Source organism: Rhinopithecus bieti, unplaced genomic scaffold (assembly GCF_001698545.2).
Source record: "Rhinopithecus bieti isolate Rb0 unplaced genomic scaffold, ASM169854v2 scaffold_1618, whole genome shotgun sequence".
Taxonomy (NCBI): Eukaryota; Metazoa; Chordata; class Mammalia; order Primates; family Cercopithecidae; genus Rhinopithecus; species Rhinopithecus bieti.
In genome coordinates this window covers 3465289-3484612 of record NW_016803937.1, presented here as the reverse complement: position 1 = coordinate 3484612, position 19324 = coordinate 3465289, and the positions used below count along the sequence as shown (strand labels likewise).

The 19324-nt window shown below is 50.2% G+C and overlaps 1 protein-coding gene across 1 annotated transcript in view; it reads left to right on the top strand.

Moving 5' to 3' along the window:
- The window catches only part of IRF8 (interferon regulatory factor 8), a 25154-nt gene extending 8073 nt beyond the window's left edge, over positions 1-17081 (top strand). The window contains exons 3-9 of the mRNA XM_017860562.1: positions 3003-3186; positions 5576-5664; positions 7117-7222; positions 8449-8496; positions 12834-13220; positions 14581-14696; positions 15575-17081. Coding sequence (XP_017716051.1) covers positions 3003-3186; positions 5576-5664; positions 7117-7222; positions 8449-8496; positions 12834-13220; positions 14581-14696; positions 15575-15751 — 1107 coding nt within the window. The 3' untranslated portion in view covers positions 15752-17081. The remainder of the gene's footprint in view (positions 1-3002; positions 3187-5575; positions 5665-7116; positions 7223-8448; positions 8497-12833; positions 13221-14580; positions 14697-15574) is intronic.
- The last annotated feature ends 2243 nt before the right edge of the window (positions 17082-19324 follow it).

Here is a 19324-nt window from a genome sequence, read left to right as displayed (position 1 = left end):
AAAAAAAAAAAAAAAAAAAAAAAGAGAAAGAAATTTATGAGTTTGGTTTCTTCCATAATAATTGAGTGGTAAAAGAGGCCACTTATACCAGAAAATCCCTCATTGTCTGCAGGCGTCGTCCTGAGGCCGCCCTCATGGTAGAGATCACAGAAGAGAAATTGAAAAAACATTGAGCTCATTTTGTACCAGCCCTGAGTACACTGATGCCCTGATATCAGCTCATTTAGTTTTTAAAAAGTACTTCACCTCCTTGACATGACGAGAGGGGGGAAAATCTAGTTAAGTGAAGGTTATGATTCATGGTCATATCAGGCATCGTAACAGGCCTGAATGAGTTAAAACTCACTTAGTAGCAGTTATTTCTAATTCAGCAGGCCTTGAAGGGAAAAATAGCATTTAATTAAAAAAATACAACATGAAACAATCTTCATACGATTAGGAAGACCTCCTGGTCTGAGTTCAATGCTGTCAGCCTGAGCTGTGCGTCAACAGGAGGAAGAAATTATGGTGGAGGCTGAATGAGCCATAGTGACTGTTGCTGGCTGGGGGGAGCCTTGAAATCACTCTCATGTCTAGTTTTTGCTCTAGCTCAAGAAGGATCTTGAGAGATCATCAAGCTAAGTTGACCTTTTAATGCTGGCTAGAGAGGCTGGGAGAGGGCCAGGTGCCTGCTGTGTCACAGAGTTCAGGGCAGGCTGCAAGCCACATACCTGGTGGTGGTCCTGGATGCTTCCTGGCCATGGGCCCTGCTGCGATGGATGATGTGGCCTGGCCTTGCTCTTGGGGTGAGTGTGAGCTTGGCATGAACGAGTGAATATGGCAGTGCCTTACAGGCACCGCAGTTGTGTATGTGTACCAGCTGATCACAACGTTGCCAAGAAATCTGTGCATTTCAAGGCCCGTTTGGGATGTGGGTTAACTCAGTGGTTCTTAGACGGGGGAGGTATCATGGTTTACCCTCCAGGGAACACTTGGCCATGTTTGGAGACATTTTTGGTTGTCACAGCTAGGGGAGGGGTGCTGTTGGCATCTGGTGGATCAAGGCTAGGGATGACACTGAATATTCTACAATCCACAGGACTACCCCACCACCAAGAAGGGTCCCAGCTGACATGTCAGGCTTGCCACGGCGGGGAAACCCTGATTAAAGTAATAAAAATTGGAAACTACATTCAGTACATGGTTTGCCCTTTTATTTCTTTAAAAATAAACAACAGCAACAAAACCCAAAGTAATGCCTGGTCAGTGAAGCAGTTAATGAAGGAGAGCATTAAAGACCATGTACTTTAAGAAATATTTTTAGCGGGGAGTTTTACATCAATGTCACATAAGGAAACTACCACTTATGCTCACTAATAGGAATGTTCTTCCAGTTTCTTTACCCCAGGTAGAGGTGTGACATTTTGCATCAACAGAGTAGACAGCATTGGCCTTGAGCAGTAAGCATTCTTGTCTTTTTTGAGAGGAAAAACAGTCTGGGCTATTTTAAAGGAGCTGTGACTCATGGGGGCATGATGGAGTTTCTGGAAGTGTGGTCTCTTGGGTAGCTAAATCTGAATCCCTGGGATACTGGCTAAAGACAGCTACCTGGGCTGGGTGTGGTGGCTCACGCCTGTAATTCCAGCACTCTGGGAGGTCAAAAGATCAAGACCATCCTGGCCAACATGGTGAAACCTCGTCTCTACTAAAAATACAAAAATTAGCTGGGCATGGTGGTGCGCACCTGTAGTCCCAGCTACTTGGGAGGCTGAGGCAGGAGAATTCGCTTGAACCTGGGAGGTGGAGGTTGCAGTGAGCTGAGATTGTGCCACTACATTCCAGGCTGGTGACAGAGTGAGACTCCGTCTCAATAAATAAATAAATAAATTAATTAATTAAAAAAGACAGCCATCTAGACCCAACCCCACTTCCCCAGTGAGAATCTTGAGGGGCAAGGCCCAGGAATCTGCATTTTTCACAAGCTTCCCAGGAGCAGGGGGTTGGTATATGCATTAAGCCTGAGAACACTTGCTGTGATGGAGAAACTGTTGGGTTGGAAGTGGGTACAGCTGGCATTTAATCCCAGACTGGGTGACCGTGCGAAAGTTACTTACCTCTTGGAATTGCATTTTCCTGAATGGGATTGGGAATTCCCTACAGATCTCCTATCATGTTAGGCTGGAGGACACTGTCTGATTTTTCCTGGAACCGAAGATAATTCTCATCTGACTGTGGTTTCCTCCTAGTTGGTGTGTCTGTATTCCCGTTTTGCAATCTTAAAATCTGTCCATTCACCTGTCTTGTTTTTTTTTTTAAATCTGTACTGCCCCATTCTACATTATGACTTTAAGATATCCGCTTTGAATTTCTGGTCCTAGTTCAGATCCTAAGGCTTGGAGAAGTCAGAAAACAGATCTGTTAAAAAAACACATACAATGAAGGGAAAATATTTCATTACATTTTAAACAGCACCTGGGGGGAAAAGTCTAGAATAAATGCAAAAATGCAAAGCAAAATTTCTATTAAAAGTAACAGGGCGATAGATGACCATTTTGACTTTTGCAAATGTTCTCTTTTCATGCTAAATTTTAGGGGCTGATCCGAAAAAGCAACAAGTTGTTCTTTGTTTTGAATGCTCTGGTGAAACCATATGCAACTTCCTCTTTGTGCTGTGTAAACCTCAGGTGTCTCCAGCTCTTCAGCCAGGGAAGGGCTTGGCTAAAAGGCGCACTCCAGGGTTGGAGGAGGGTTGGAGCAGCCTTTGGCCTGGGTTTGACTTCTGACTCAGCTGTGTGAACCTGGAGGACCCCCTCCCTGGCTTGGGTCTTTTCACATCTGGAGACCAGATGTGAAAAGACCCAAGACATCTGATTGGAGTCGCCTTGGGTCCTGAAATTGAATGAGAGTTGATGGCCAACAAAGACTCATGGGAAGGGAAGGATGTGTGGGGTCCTGGTCATGGTGACAGATATTTGTGATTGGAGTCGGCCATGAATTTAATGTGCTTCTGTTTCTTTCTTCAGGCCTGGGCAGTTTTTAAAGGGAAGTTTAAAGAAGGGGACAAAGCTGAACCAGCCACTTGGAAGACGAGGTTACGCTGTGCTTTGAATAAGAGCCCAGATTTTGAGGAAGTGACGGACCGGTCCCAGCTGGACATTTCCGAGCCATACAAAGTTTACCGAATTGTTCCTGAGGAAGAGCAAAAATGTAACTATCCTTTTTGGGTATGAAACCTTCTAGAAGTTGCCCTGGCCTGCAGCCTTCACCACAGAACTTGGGTCTGGGGTAGATACAGGGTCTGGGGCACATGGTTTCAGTTAAACAAAGTAGTTCTCTCCTTTGCATAAGCAGAGATTGAGATCTCTTTCCAGTGACCTTGGAGGGAAGGGCGGAGGAGACTGGGTGCAGCCCAGCCTGCGCCCCACTTGCCAGACCACAGACATGTGTAGGGCCTCCCTGGACAGGAATAAGCATCCTCCAGCAGTTTCTGATAAGGAGTCCTTTCATTTTCCAGCAGCTTGCAGAGGAGGCTGGGGGAAAATATGGTGGCCACAGAAGGATTGCATCATGAGGGTTGGGAGTAAAGCTCTCAGATGAAGTTGTCAAAGATGGCGCCATGGGCTTCATTGTTGGAGATGGGATGTGCCTCGATGTGTTATTAGATCCTGATCATTATTTGGGAACTCTGGGATGTGATCATTCCTGAGGTTTCTTCCAGCTCTCAAATCCCAAGAAAACATTTGTGACAGATTAAAGCAGAACAGCAAAAACATGCCGCACCCTGGTCCTACATCACTAAAATCAGTCCCAAAGTACTGAGCTGGGATCTGGCCTCAGAATCCTTCTCAAAGCCCTGTGCTGTGCCGCTGCTATGAATTGTAGCTGATTTACGAGATAAAACCTAATTACCAGCACTGGTTTACAACATGCTTTTAACACATTGATTTTCTGAGCCACTTAATGGGGCTTTTAGAATAACCCACTCTGACTTTCTCCTTTTAAGCTTCTGAGTAGTCCATGAATGCCTGTAAGAAACAGAAACCCCCAAAACTTCTTGAGGCTGTGCAGAAGTTTGAAGTTTTGACTCTTCCCACTGTGCGGGTGTTGACTTAGAATTTTTTTAAAAGTTAAAATTGTGACTTAAACAAATACATGGCGAATCTGTGTCAGAGAGTTGTTTAATCGTTGTGAGGGAGGCAGCATGGTGGTAAAGACGGTGGACAGAACCTGAGGCGCTAGTGAATGTGGCCCATGAACGAGAAAGCTGAGCCAAACCTGATGCCCGACCCGGACAGTAAAACTGTGGTTTGGGGCGTTTGTAGCCTAATCATCCATAGTTAACACCTAACTCTACTGAGCCTGAACCCTGATCAATACTAAATAGTAAGGTCAACAAACTGACCTTCCCTTGGAGAATCGGGTGCCTCCAGGAGGAAATCTCTACATAATAGTCCGGGGTGGCCCTGAAAGGCTAAGCGGTCATCTTTTTGCCTCATTTCCCAGTTTTGGGCAATTTTTTTTTGTCATCAAAGAGTAAATTGTGATTTGAAGGAATGGAGAAGTTTCTTTTGCCCCCCACTCCCACCCCCAAGATGAGTCAGGCTTGAACCAGCAGGCGACCCCGACTTGTTTATAGCATGAGGTGTGGCCAGCATCACCTGCCAGTGATGTTAAAGAAGCAGCAGGAGGTTCTCAGGGGTGAAGCAACATAACATTTGCATAATTGCCTACAGGGGCCCACTCTCCTCTGAACTTCAGTGGTTTGCAGGCTCCATGGTGGGCGCCCCACCTGCTCCCTACTTCCCCATCAGTAGCTTCTCAGTGAATTCTTCAATCTATCGAAATGGAATCAAAATTCAGCCAGGAGGAAACAGTGGGTAACTTCTGTAGGTCACTGGGAATAATGAATTTCCGTGTTTGTTGGTTGTGATATGTCTCACACTGATAAACTTCATAAGGTAAGTTGTCGACTGAGGGAGCGGCATGAGAAGGGAAAGAGCAGAGGCTGGCCCAGCGTGCTCCTGTGGACGCTGTGCACCTTTAGGCGGTTTGTGATTACAGCTGGTGCCCACTGGGCATCAGTGAGGGTGCTGCGGTGCATGTGTGGGCATGGCTGTGTGCACTGATGCACATGTGTATATTTGGAAAGGTCATAAAGAGATTTCCTGCCAACTGGCTATACAAAAAAGACCCCAACCTGCCAACACATTTTGCCAGGAAATCTTTGAGTGTTTTCAAATGCCCTGGCTTATAAATGTGACCTTCTTAGGTTAGCGAAGGCTTGCTGTAAAGTATATCTGATACAGATTCATTTTGGATTTCAGAAAATAGAAGAAAGAGACCAAAATGCTGTCTTTATCCTTTAAAAGCGTTAGCAGAAACAACCACCACCACTGCCACCAACTTCTCTCTTTTGACTTTGCTGATCAGATGACTGAAGCATGGGAAAAAAATTCTGCGCCTTTCCCAAACCAATGAAGACACTCACTAACTTAACGTTTCCTTAAACTCAGCATTTTCAGAGTGGATCACGGCTTCAGCGAAGGCTGTGATGCCTCCGTGACACGTGTCATGGTGTTTGTCTGGTCTTCTGTAGGCAAACTAGGCGTAGCAACTGCTGGCTGCGTGAATGAAGTCACAGAGATGGAGTGCGGTCGCTCTGAAATCGACGAGCTAATCAAGGAGGTAAGCAGAGGCAGCGTTTCAGGGGTCTGGCCCTGCCGGGGGAGTCTCATGTCATCTGTCAGGGACGGGCACCGTTCTTGCTGTATGAAGGCAGCCAGAGCCTCGGGCTCTCTTAGGAAGTGGCATCTCCACCTGTGCAGAGCTGGAACCGGGCTGGCTCGGTGCCGCCTCCCCAGGCTGGCCTCTGCCAACAGGTCAATCCCTCCTTCATCCCTAGGGCTGAGCCTGAGCGGCCTGTTATGTGTTAGTGAAGTTCTTTCCAGCTCCAAACTGTTCAAACATTTTGAACATTTTGGACAGCAGTCTTTTAAATGGCATCGTGAATTCCCTTGCCTTCCTAGCAGGCTGCGGAGAACAAAATGTAAACTTTCCTTGCTGCCTGTGCTTGTCATGGTGGCATGGTTTGTGGTGCCAGCTCTCATGCCTATTTGGTTGCTTCCTTTTTAATGTGCAGGTTTTATTCCATTAGAAAACTGGATGAACAGGCATGTTCAAATTGCACATAAACTCCTGATAGGCTACAAGGGAGAGCGTAATCGGGGCCTCCTTAGGCAAGAACACATGGCTTTTGTATGCCCATTTCAGCTATTGGGATGCCTTTTCTTCTGTCTTCGGCCTCTTAACTATGCTTTTTATGGGTATTACAAGCTGGACATTTGCATAACTAAACTTCACGCAGCCTTTGCAAAAGGTGGTGTGAGTACTGCATAAATTCTTCTTCTTAATAACGTAGCAATAATGGAATCCTTAAGAGTAGCTAGGCTGTCAGAGAATGAAGATAACAGAATGTCACCTACCCGAATGGCCTTGCTCTTCTGCAGAGGCAGCTGCCAAGTGTCTGGGTGGTCTTTGGCAGCCGACTGAGTGAATTCTTGGCTTCGTGGCCCTCCACCAATGTCCTGTTTTCTGTAGAAGGCTTTTCTGCTGACTCAGCCGAGAGAGTGAGATAATTGGATTGCCACACCGGGGTCACAAGAAAAGCAATTTCAAAACATTTCATAATTGGATTTATCAGCCTCCTTTAAGGAATGGGCCAGAGATTAAACATCTGCGTGTGGCTCAGTGAGTGAGATTCTTGAAAGCATGGCAGCCTTTGGCCAGCATCACCATTCATTGGTGTCTCAGAGCTTGTCTGTGTGTCCAGGGCTTTGGGGGCAGTTGGATAACCTGGAATGCTGAGTCTGCAACAGGCAGGTCCTGGAAAGGACCAAGAAACTTATTAGTGGCCCCCAGAGAGCCTAGTAATTTGGCCGCATGGTTTGAATGCTAAGCCTGGTAGATTTAAGGCCTAGGGCCTTTCAGGTTGCAAAGTGAAGCTTGACTTTTGTGTCCTGAGATAAAGGTGACAATATGGTTTTAGTTACACACGAACTGTTCATTTTTACAAACACTGGAGCCCCAGGTGGGAGATCAGTGACTGAGCTGCCCTCCTCTCCCTCCCCGACTGTGCAGCCTTCTGTGGACGATTACATGGGGATGATCAAAAGGAGCCCTTCCCCGCCGGAGGCCTGTCGGAGTCAGCTCCTTCCAGACTGGTGGGCGCAGCAGCCCAGCACAGGTGAGGGCGGGTGGCCCAGAATTGTCACCAGGCATGGCCTGAAGGGGTTTACGGCATTCCCCCAGCCAGGGACGGAGTTGGGGTGGTGGCTGCTGTCATGATCCATGTCTCATTGAAGGTAGCTGAGCCCTGAGAGGTGACGAACCATGGCCCTGGTTTCCCACCATGAGGGCAGAGCCCAGCTGTGCCTTTGGCCCTGCTCTCCGCTGCTTCTCAGGAGGGCACAAGCTACTTGTTCCTTAGGTGATGTCCATGCCAGCTCTCCCCACGTTCCTGGGAAAGTCCAGGGGGGAGGGTCTAGTGAACTTGTGTAAGGCTAGAGGGAAGATGCAGCTCTTGGCCACACTGGCGCCCCCTCCCTGGGCGCTCCCTTAGTTGGCCAGTCTGTTAGGACATTAAGGACCCCTCAGAACCAAAGATAGCCCAGGGCGTTTGGAGGAGAGGAGAACTCAGACCAGGAGTAGGAAGTTTGCTCAGAGCCCTGGGTTTGAATCCCACGCTGGAGAGTTGCAGATCTTGAGCCTTAGTTTATTCATCCATAAAACGGAGAAACCAGGAGTTGCGCCATGGGGTCACAAGGGTTAAATGAGGCTTTCATCCTTTGATGCTCTTTTGATGAGCCACTCCGAGCCCCCCACTGCTTGAAATGCCCCCGCCCCCCCAGGCCCCGGCTTCTGCAGCCCGTGAATGTGGTTGCTTCCTCCCTCAGCGTCTTCCCCACAGCCCCACATCCCTTGTGGGAGTCTGGGAGGTGGCAGCTGGCCCTGGAGGCCTTGAAGGTTGCCAGGCCGTGGGTGTCAATTGAGAGGCCCCTGGAAAGGCGCCTCTGCCTGTGCTGCAGGAACACCTTCTGGAAAGCTAGCTTGCACCCCCAGGCTCTCCCCAAGAGATAAGCCCTGGGTGGTGGGTATGCAGTCCAGTGGTATTCTGGGGGCAAGTGCTTGAGGTGGGAAGGAAATGTGGCCCCGCAGTGTCACACTGACACATGGTCAGAAATCCCACAGCATAGAGGAAGTCCCCCCGACTTGCCACTCTGGTTTTCTGCATTTGTGAAACAATGGCTGTCTGCTCTGGTGGGGAAAAGCACTGAATTCAGCAGAAGCCTGTGCTCCCTGGGGCCTCTGGCGCACCATGTGCAGCCTTTTAAGGGACTTGGAGAAGGAGCGACTGGGGTGGCTCCCGGGCACCACACTGGGTGGCTCTGAGCTTCTCCGTTTCTCTCGCAGGCGTGTCGCTGGTGACGGGGTACGCCGCCTACGACGCACACCATTCAGGTACGGGGTGATCCAGGCTGAGCGGGGCATGGGCATTGTTTGAAGACAAAGCCCAGATGACCCAAGCAGGGTTGCGGGGTTCTGTGGATGAGCAGGACCTGGTGTGGCAGTCGAGGCCCTGATTTCTCCTCCTCACCATTTGGTCAGGAGCAGGCGAGTGGCCTCTTTTGAGCCTTTTCTTGAATTGAACCAGCAAATAGAGTGCTCCTGTGCAGGAGAGAGGGTGAGGGACAGGCCAGCATCCAGCCCGGGGCTGCCCCTCTTTGGGGGCCGCAGGTGGAGTGATGGAGCCTCTCAGAGCCTCATCTCAGGCTCCCGTGCCTGCCACCTCTAGGTGGGTGCGCTGTTCCTATTTCCCAGGCTCAGGAACCCTGGTCACGTAGCTTATGTGCTACAGAGTGGGGGCCTCCCCACAGCTGTCCCGTCCCCACACCCGCCTGCAGTGGGCAGAGGTGGCCTTTGTGTGTAGTCTCAGCAGCTAAGGACCCTGGCTGCACTTCTGCCAGCTGCCCCTGGAACTGACACTCAGGCATGGTGACAGCATCTTCTGAACAAGGAAGCCGGGGTATCTTCCAGCATTGGCTGGTTCTGTGGGAGGCCAGCAGCTGGTCTTATCAGATGGGCCGCAGACGTTAGGGCTGGGCCTCTGGGCAGAGGAGGAAATGGGGCCGGGATAGGAGCATGCTGGCCGAGGTCCGCATGGGACAGTTTTTTGGGTTGTGGAGGTTGGTTCTCACCCAGGCGGGAAAACTGCCGAGATGACAATGCCCCGTGCATGAAGTTCTTGTCTATTTCCAGGCAGCCCTTTGAGCTAAGGGGTTGTTTTCACTCCGGCTTCGCAGATGAGGAGACAGACTGGGAGGTTCAGGGTCTCATCCAGGTCATGCAGGCCCCTGGCTGGAACCTGTTCTTGAGGCCTCCTTGTGCCTGGCAGCTGCCATGCTCACAGGAGCTCAGTTCTGGGAGGCCTGGGTCATGGGGCTGACTCTGGGCTCACCAGCCACCAGGCTGTGAGCTGGGAGTCTGCTGACCGATGCTTTCCGGGGGCTGTGGAGTAGCCAGGCACAGAACTGAGTCATCTCAACAAGATGCAGAGACACAATTTGGGGAGAGCATGTCCTTGAATTAGTCCAGCAGAGTCACAGCCACTGCCTCATGCACAGAGCATCCTAAACGTCCTTCTAGAAGCTGTGAGCTTTGTACCTCTGTCCAGCCCCACCCCCACCTCTGTGTAAATCCATGCCTCAGTTTCCTCACCTGGAAAATGGGTATAATCATTAATAATCTACCTTTCAGGGTTAAGTGTGCTGGTGGGTCCCGTGCCCTGGACACAGCACCTGGTGTGTGCTGTGTAGACCGTAGGCTATGATTTATAACTTCAGGAGTCTTGTCTGCGTAGATAAGCATTTGTCCTGTTACCCAGTTTCTTTAACTGGTGCTTACCTGTGCCAAGCACAAATACAAGCTCCGATAATCCTCACAGCAGCCCAGTGAGGTGGATGCTGTTTTATGTACTTTGCTGATGAAAACCTGAGGCAGAGTGGGGAAGCGGCTTGCCCGAGGTCATTCAGCTGGGCAGCGGCTGTGCTGGGACTGCATGTCAGGCAGGTGGGCTGCAGGGTCTGTGCTGTGGGCATCTTTGTTGCTGCCTCTGTGGTCAGGCCGTTCCCCAGCACGGCTGTTCTTGTGGGTTGCAAGGGCAGGGCTGGGTTGCAGTGGGGCCCTTCGTGTTGCAGAAGGCTCACCTGCCTCACCTGGGCAGCCCTTGGTGAGTGGCTTCTCACCTGTCAGGTGCAAGCCTGAGAGCTGGAACCTTCTCTCAGCATAAGACGTTCTGTGGCATGTGGTCACTAAGACACTCCTGCGTAGGTGTTTCTGAAGCACTTAGCTGTTCTGGGTGAAGCTGCCAGTTCACATGACTGAGAGGTGCTGGTACCAAGATAAGGCCCCGGAAATGACAGGGCAAAGGGCCAAAGGGGTGACGGAGTTGCCTGAAGCGTTTCATTCATTTGGAACAAAGTTCGAAAGTTGCTTCAGGGTGAAGGAAGGGGAGTGTGTGGAGTCAGCAGGCAGCGCAGAAGTTGCAGAGTTGGCGTGGGGGGAAGATGGTGAGCAGGGAAGAGCGAGGCCAGTGGGGAAGATGGTGAGTGAGGAAGAGCGAGGCCAGCAGGGAAGATGGTGAGTGAGGAGGAGCGAGGCTAGTGGGGAGGATGGTGAGTGAGGAGGAGCGAGGCCAGCGGGGAGGATGGTGAGGAGGAGCGAGGCCAGCGAGGAGGATGGTGAGTGAGGAGGAGCGAGGCCAGCAGGGAAGATGGTGAGTGAGGAGGAGCGAGGCCAGCGGGGAGGATGGTGAGGAGGAGCGAGGCCAGCGAGGAGGATGGTGAGTGAGGAGGAGCGAGGCCAGCAGGGAAGATGGTGAGTGAGGAGGAGCGAGGCCAGCGGGGAGGATGGTGAGGAGGAGCGAGGCCAGCGAGGAGGATGGTGAGTGAGGAGGAGCGAGGCCAGCAGGGAAGATGGTGAGTGAGGAGGAGCGAGGCCAGCGGGGAGGATGGTGAGTGAGGAGGAGCGAGACCAGCCGGGAGGATGGTGAATGAGGAGGAGCGAGGCCAGCGGGGAGGATGGTGAGTGAGGAGGAGCGAGGCCAGCGGAGAAGATGGTAGTGAGGAGGAGGGAGGCCAGCGGGGAGGATGGTGAGTGAGGAGGAGGGAGGCCAGCGGGGAGGATGATGAGTGAGGAAGAGCGAGGCCAGCGGGGAACATGGTAGTGAGGAGGAGGGAGGCCAGCGGGGAGGATGGTGAGTGAGGAGGAGCGAGGCCAGCGGAGGATATGGTGAGCAGGGAAGAGTGAGACCAGTGCTGCCATTTCCTTCTGGGTGACCCTCTCTGGGCTTCGGTTTCCTCAAGTGTCAAATCAATGAGGTGGACCAGAGCGCCTGCAGCTCTGGCTTCCTATGTAACTCCAGCATGGCTGGAATGGAGCCCGTGAATGGTGGGTTGTCAAATAATAAGGCAGGGAGCAGAGCCCAGTGGGAGGGTCCAAGGAGTTCTGAGTGCCCAGCAGTGTCTGCAGGGACCAAGATGGCCTCAAGGCCTCCCCAGATGTGGTGCCTTGCACAACTCTAGGGGGCGCCATAGAGTTGGGCACCTCACAATTTGTGTGGCTCCACAGGGCAGCTTTGAACCGGTCTGGGGTACTTAGAAGGAGCTCAGAACTCACTAAGCTCATTGCTAGCGTATGTAATTCTTTTGGTTTAAGGCGATTAAAATGCAGATACCTCCCTGCATTTACATGTTATCTGCATTCCTACCTTAGTTTAGTGTTTTCCAAACTTTGGTCACTTGAGGTCCACTGTCACAATTGGTTTTCACAGCCTGGACTGTTACTAACATCATGTTTTTCCTCAAGTCCGAATTTTTAAGGCTTATCTTAAGTGAGAACTTAAGTAAAGGAAGACCTGTGCCACCTGGTATAAGTAGGTGACACTGTCTGGCTAGAATTGACTAAGATTGTATTTGGCTTTCATTGAATTTGTCTTGACATCTGACAATGCCCTGAATTTGCAGCCCTAAGTTCAGTGCCATTATTCAAAAGGGGAGGTTGACAGGCGTCAGGTGTTAGAGAGCTATCAGCACCAAACTGAGGCTTGCTTTTTGAGGTAATCAGAGGTGGGGGAATACTGAAGATGGAATGATCTTGTGATTACATGTATCACCCCTCCCCCATTACTCTGTGTGTGCCACATTTGGGGAACCCCTGCTTTAGTTTGAGTGTTTTTCAGACTCTTTCCTGAGAACAGATTTGGATGAGGGTTTTGCAGAGATTCTTAATCTGAAATCCAGGAAATACCAAGGGCACTGTGAATTTGTTGAGAAAAAGATTATGTCTTTATTTTCTTTAACTTCAGGTTTAAATTGAGCATTTCCTTTTGTTATGAATGTAGAAAGCAGACCACAGTGTCCTTAGCAGTGCCTCTGAGACAGAGTATCGTCATAAGAAATGACAGTTGTCGAAACATTGTTTGCCGTCAGCCTGACTTGTAAATTATAACAGTTACCAGACCTTCTCTAGACATTGTATTTAAAGAGTCAATGAAGAAGAACAGAGAACACTTGTAGTTCATAGTTTCTGTCATTGGTTTCCTTAGTCCTTCTGTATATTTGTTCATGTGTATAAAAACATTACTTCTACAAGCAGTACACGGATTTTCCCAGAATATCAAAGTGGTTCAAGAAACACAAAGAGTTACCCATGTGGGTGTGAGACAGACTGTGCACTTGGGCAGGAGGAACCCTGTGTGTCTCCCCGCAGCACCCTCATCGTGTCCCTCTCGTCCACAGCGTTCTCCCAGATGGTGATCAGCTTCTACTATGGGGGCAAGCTGGTGGGCCAGGCCACCACCACCTGCCCCGAGGGCTGCCGCTTGTCCCTGAGCCAGCCTGGGCTACCTGGCACCAAGCTGTATGGGCCCGAGGGCCTGGAGCTGGTGCGCTTCCCACCGGCCGACGCCATCCCCAGCGAGCGACAGAGGCAGGTGACGCGGAAGCTGTTCGGGCACCTGGAGCGCGGGGTGCTGCTGCACAGCAGCCGGCAGGGCGTATTCGTCAAGCGGCTGTGCCAGGGCCGCGTGTTCTGCAGCGGCAACGCCGTGGTGTGCAAGGGCAGGCCCAACAAGCTGGAGCGCGACGAGGTGGTCCAGGTCTTCGACACCAGCCAGTTCTTCCGAGGTCTGTACCGTTGTCACTTTGCTGCCTCCATGTCTTAGAGGTCACGCCTCCTATCCGTGTGCCATTTGCAGCTCAGGGTGGCCCTGTGGTCTCACGGAGGGATGTGGAGGAGCGAGGGGCATGGTGTGGCAAGGAGGGGCTTCTTTGAATGGCACTCTGTCCTCTCCCACTGAGCGATCCTGGGGTGCTTCTCTGTGCTTCAACTTCCCCGTGTGTACAGTGGGGGTGCAGAATCAGTACCCTCCTCAGGTGATTGTCGGGAGGGTAAAGGAACTTAACCTCATGTTCTTTGGAGTATGTTCTGTGGACAGACGCTGAGCGCTGGCTAGAGATGCAGAGTCTGAGGCCCTGCTCCAACCATAGGATCTGAAACAGCATCTTAGCAAGGTCTCTGGGGACCTGTGTACAGGTCATGAGATACGCTGAGTTTCCACACACTAAGTGCTCAGGATGGCAGCTGCATGCACTAAGTGCTGCCTATCAGCTTTCATTATTCTGTGAGAAGGATGTGTAGGATCCCAGCCTGGGTGTCTCCAGGAGGGCTAGGATGGCGGCTCCCTTCTCCATGTCCCCATGCTCTCTGCTCCTCTCTCTGCAGCAGCGCAGCCCGAGCTAGTGTCAGGTCTCAGCTGCCACTGGCCTGAGAACTTCCAGAGGAGGGGCCTGGAAGGGCAGGTGCGATGGTGTGTGTGAGCTCAGGTGCCTAAGCCCTGAGGAATCCCTCTACAATGAGGAGGTGTGAGGCCGGGGTTATCACCCCTGAGCAGGCAGCACGGCACGGCACGGAGAGGCATCCTGCAACGTAGATTCCTGGGCCTGCCTCACATCCTCTGATTCCATGGGTCTGAGGCAGGGCCCAAGATTCTGCATTTCTAGTGAACTCCCGGGGAAGGCAACGGCTGCTGGTCCACTGGCCCCACTTTGAGACCCTTTCAGTAGGCTGTCAGAGAATCGGGTGAGGGCTGCAGCCCTCCCTGGGTGTCATCAGGTGGTGACTGCAAACTCAGTTGCCTCCAGGGGCCAGGCAGGTAAGAGCAATGCACGAATTCTTGAGAGATAAGAGGGAGCACTGAGCAGCTGTGCCCATGGAGAGGCGTTCAACTCAGGCCTTAAAATCCCGGCAACAACCTGGAATGGCCAAACCAACAGCTTCTTGCTTGGAATTTGGCCCAAGGGCCACCAGTTTGAGATCCCATGGTGCCTGGGCCTAAATGCTGCAGTATCCCTGCTAAGCCCTGAGCCTCCTGATTCCCCAGCCCCTAATAAGCCCTGGGCCTCCTGATCCCCCAGCCCTGCTGCTGCAGGAGTTGGAGGTCATCTCGGCCTTGCTTGCAAACACCCTCCGCCTGTGTCATTCCAGAGCTGCAGCAGTTTTATAACAGCCAGGGCCGGCTTCCCGATGGCAGAGTGGTGCTGTGTTTTGGGGAAGAATTTCCAGATATGGCCCCCTTGCGCTCCAAACTCATTCTTGTGCAGGTAAGTATGGGCAGCTTTTTTTTTTTTTTTTTTGAGATGGAGTCTTGCTCTGTTGCCCAAGCTGGAGTGCAATGGCATGACCTTGGCTCACTGCAACCTCCACCTCCCGGGTTCAAGCGATTCTCCTGCCTCAGCCTCCCGAGTTGCTGGAACTACAGGCCCGTGCCACCACGCTCAGCTAATTTTTTGTATTTCTAGTTGAGATGGGGTTTCACCATATTGGCCGGGATGGTCTCGACCTCGTGATCCGCCTGCCTCGGCCTCCCAAAGTGCTGGGATTACAGGCGTGAGCCACCGCTTCCCGGCCGTATGGGCACCTTTGAGCCCTGCATTCAGGTCTCCTGGCCCCCTCATGTAAGGATCAAGTTTTGGGCTGGAGAAGAGGTCACAAGGACGGAATTTCCACCTGTGTAGGAGGCAGGCCCGGGCAAGACGTTCAATATGGGGGAAACATATTCTTGCCATCTCCGAGCCATCTCTGGTGTCTGGGACGCGCATAATCTGTGTGTGTGTGTTTTCTGCTTCTTTTTTGTTTTTTAAATCTAAGCCTCTTCTCCAGAAAGATTCTACCTGTTCAGTTGCCTGAAGGTCTAAGTGACAGATTAGGGCACTGCCAGCCCTTATTTCATGTTGTCAAAGGAATTAATCTTTAATGGTGGGATCCCAGATGGGTGCTGGCTGTCCCAGCTGGGACAGTACTGGGGAGTATGGAACAGTCTTGGCAGGAATACTGCTTGCCTTTTCTTGGCATTCTGGCTCATTCACTTGGGACTCACGTGGCACTGGGGTCATCAGAGGACCTGGCTAGGGTCAAAGACAGTGCGCATCCCCTTTGGAGCCTCTGCCTCCACCTCTGACTTTCTGCACCTCCCATCTAGATTGAGCAGCTCTATGTCCGGCAGCTGGCAGAAGAGGCTGGGAAGAGCTGTGGAGCCGGCTCCGTGATGCAGGCCCCCGAGGAGCCGCCGCCAGACCAGGTCTTCCGGATGTTTCCAGATATTTGTGCCTCACACCAGAGACCGTTTTTCAGAGAAAACCAACAGATCACCGTCTAAGTGTGTCACTTGGGCGCCCCACCCCGCTGCGTCTTGCATCCATCTCCCTATTGCAGTGGCCTGCATCATGATTAAAGGATGTGGATCCCTCTGTCTGGGGTGGGATGCCTTACTTTGCACTTAATTTAGTAAGGGCATTCTCGGAGGAGTAGACGTTTAATACAAAGTGGCGGCATAGCCCTGCTGAGATGTCAATGGTGGCCTGGATGCTATAACCCCAACCTGTGGCTAAAAATTTTATTTTCTACACTTTCCCCTTCATTATCATTAGTTGCTGTGATTCTCTCTGCATTTTTGGTTAACTATCATTTCCAAAGACTTGTCATTCAGTAATATTAGCAGATAGCTGCTTCATGTAAAGGAATTTGGAGTTTAAAAATCAACTCGTGAAAACAAAGTTGTTTTGTCTTTATCTTTTGTTAGAATTATAGATTTATGATTTCATAGGCTTGATTCTATGTGAAGTATCTTTTACTTTTATGCATTTTAATAAGATTTAAAATATTTAGATACACACCCCTTTAATAAGTGCAAGAAAACTCTTGACTTGTTAGAAGAAAGTATATTCTTTCTAGAATTCGGTGCAGGAATATGTCTTCATATCCAGGCAAACGGGTGTATTTTTATCTTCAGACAGTCCTTCTCCTCTGGGGCTTTGTTGCCAGGAAGATTAAAACTAAATTTATTTTTTTCATTTCTGTAATGAAATCATCCCAGATACCTCTTGTCTTCTTTCCAAATGTTTTTCACATATGTTTCAAATATTTCTACTTTGAATTGTCGGATTTTCCATGTCCTTCTTTCTCCTTTGTGCCCAGCCTGAGTCAGCACCATCCCACATTCAGAACCTCCCAGTGAAAGGGCAGGGAGGGCCTTGCCTGTCAGCCTTCACTTTGAGAAGGAGGAAGGTGCTGGGGTTTGGGAGACAGCCCATCCAATCTCCCAAGTCTCATGTGACATGGTGGATTTGTGACCGTGAGAGTTTCCGGTTTAAAATATGAAAAACCAGTCTCATTTTCCCAGCGTCATGCCTGTGAAGGTGACAGTCAGACCCAGAGGTCCTTTAGATGTGGATGAGCTCACAGGTGAATAGAGGAGAAGACCAGGGGACGTGCCTTTTCCGTTTTGTCCAACAAAGCATTATATTTTTAAGAATGGCAGACCTGTTTGCTGAAGTGTTCATAACATAACAATAGGCTTGAATCTCCAAATAAATGAATGTCAAAGCACATATCTTTAATATGCTGAATGAATATTTATTTTTGTATCCATTGAAACAGTATATTGATCTCTTTTATTCTTTATTAAAATAAAATGCTCTTTTTTAAAACTGCTGTGTACTGTATTTTTTTCGTCACTGTCAAATACGATGCAATTCTCACCAGAGTCTGGGTTCTGTAAAGGGGGAGTTACGGCTGCAACGTGCAGGTTTAATTCAGTGCACTGGACTAAAACAATATTGCACTGGGATTTTAAGGATTTTTTTTTTTTTTTTTTTTTTTTTGAGACACGTCTTGTACCTAGGCTGGAGTGCAGCGTACGATCTCGGCTCAACTGCAACTTCCACTTCCCAGTGTTCAAGCGGATTCTTTTTTTTTTTTTTTTTTTTTTTTTTTTTTTGAGACGGACTCGCTCTGTCGCCAGGCTGGAGTGCGTGGCTGATCTCACTCACTGCAAGCTCTGCCTCCCGGGTTCCACACCAATTCTCCTGCCTCAGCCTTCCTGAGTAGCTGGGACTACAGGCGCCCGCCACCACGCCCGGCTAATTTTTTAGTAGAGACGGGGGTTTCACCGTGTTAGCCAGGAATGGTCCCTCATCTCCTGACCTCCGTGATCGCCCGTCCTGCGGCCTCCCAAAGTGCTGGGATTACGGCCTTGAGCCAACCGCGCTGCCTCAAGTGAATTCTTATGCCTCCAGCCTCCCAAATAGCTGGGAATACAGGCATATGCTACCACATTGCCTATATATATTATATATAATATATATATATATATTATATAATATATGTATTTTTTTTTTTTTTTTTTAATTAAAGTTGGGAGTTCACCATTTATTTTGCCCGGGCTGGTCTCGAACTTCTGGCCTCATGTGATCTGCCCCAACCTCTCCCCCGGCCTCCCAAAGTGCTGGGTTTACAGGTGTGAGCCACCTCACCTAACTCCTGTTTTAAGGATTTTTTTTTTCAACATATCCCTAAAACAACAGCAAAAAGATACGGAGACTTGGATGGATCATATGGAATAAAATATTCTCCAGTGTTTTTATTCTGAATGGGGGCCTGTTTGGGTTTCTGTGAGCTGACGGATGAGTGTGTGGAAGGGCATGGAAGAGGTGGGGTCTTGTGCTGATTTCACCCTCCTGGAGGCAGCTGGGGGTGATTTGTACGAGGCCTCCCTGGTTGGGTCGGCCACACGTGGCTGGGGTGTGTGTCCTGTTTAAGCACATCTCGCTGTGCTAGGCCCTCAGGAGACAGCGAGGACATGAGGTACCAAGGCTGGCAGTCACAGAGATGACTTCCAGCCTAGTGGGGCATTCCCATCCATCCACACAACAAAACCCATCAATTCGGGGAGATGCAGGGCCGGCCAACCCAGGTGGAGAGACGTTCCCCAGCACGTCTCATCCGCAAGGCCATGTCTGGTCTCTCCTCTGCCCTCATACGAGCCCAGTGAGACTGGGCCTGTTCTTCATTTCTAGCTTACAGATGAGGAAACTGAGGCACAGGCTCATGCGTGTCTGAGAGCCATCTATGTCCCAGGAGGACAGCTTAGCCTGAGAGGCTTCATGACCAGATCTTGCTGCCATCCTTGAACTGGTGGGCTTGCTAACACCCCACACAAAAGGTCAGCAGCTGGGTCCGTCACTCACTGTCTTAGGGGTCTTTGCCCTGAGTCACACTCACGTCCGCACACTGCAAGTAGGAATTTTATTTACAAGCAAGCTCTTTTCTGTCCTGTGGATTCAAGGCCTAATGTGGAAAGTTGATATTGTCTGTTGTCTCCCCAGAATTCAATGCTATCGTGCAGACAGTCGACAAGTCCTTCCTACTCAACTTCTTGCAGCAAGCTCAGGGAGAGGCGGGAGTGGGGAGTGTTTTCATTTGCAGAGGAGGAAATTTGGGGACAGGATGCTTCTGTAAGAACTGTGGTTTCTAGAGAATGCTGTGAGGGCCCCGGATGTGAACTGACTTGAGATGCTGACCCCACACTGGCCAGTTAGCTCTGGGCCCTGAAGGGAAGCTGGTGGGGACGGGCTGATGGGACATCCTGAAAAACAAGCCACCTCCACTCTTGGTATTTTAAAAATGTTTTAAGAAGTTAAGATATTTCAACAATCCCTTTCTGAGTGATTGCCACTTAGTTCATTAACTTTTGCAAAATCCCACTTAGGGAGGCCAAGACAGGTGGGTCACTTGAGGTCAGGAGTTCGAAATCAGCCTGGCCAACATGATGAAGCTCTGTCTCTACTGAAAAAAAAAAAAAAAAAAAAATACAAAAATTAGCCAGGCGTGGTGACAGGCACCTGTAATCCCAGCTACTTGGGAGGTTGAGACAAGAATCGCTTGAACCCAG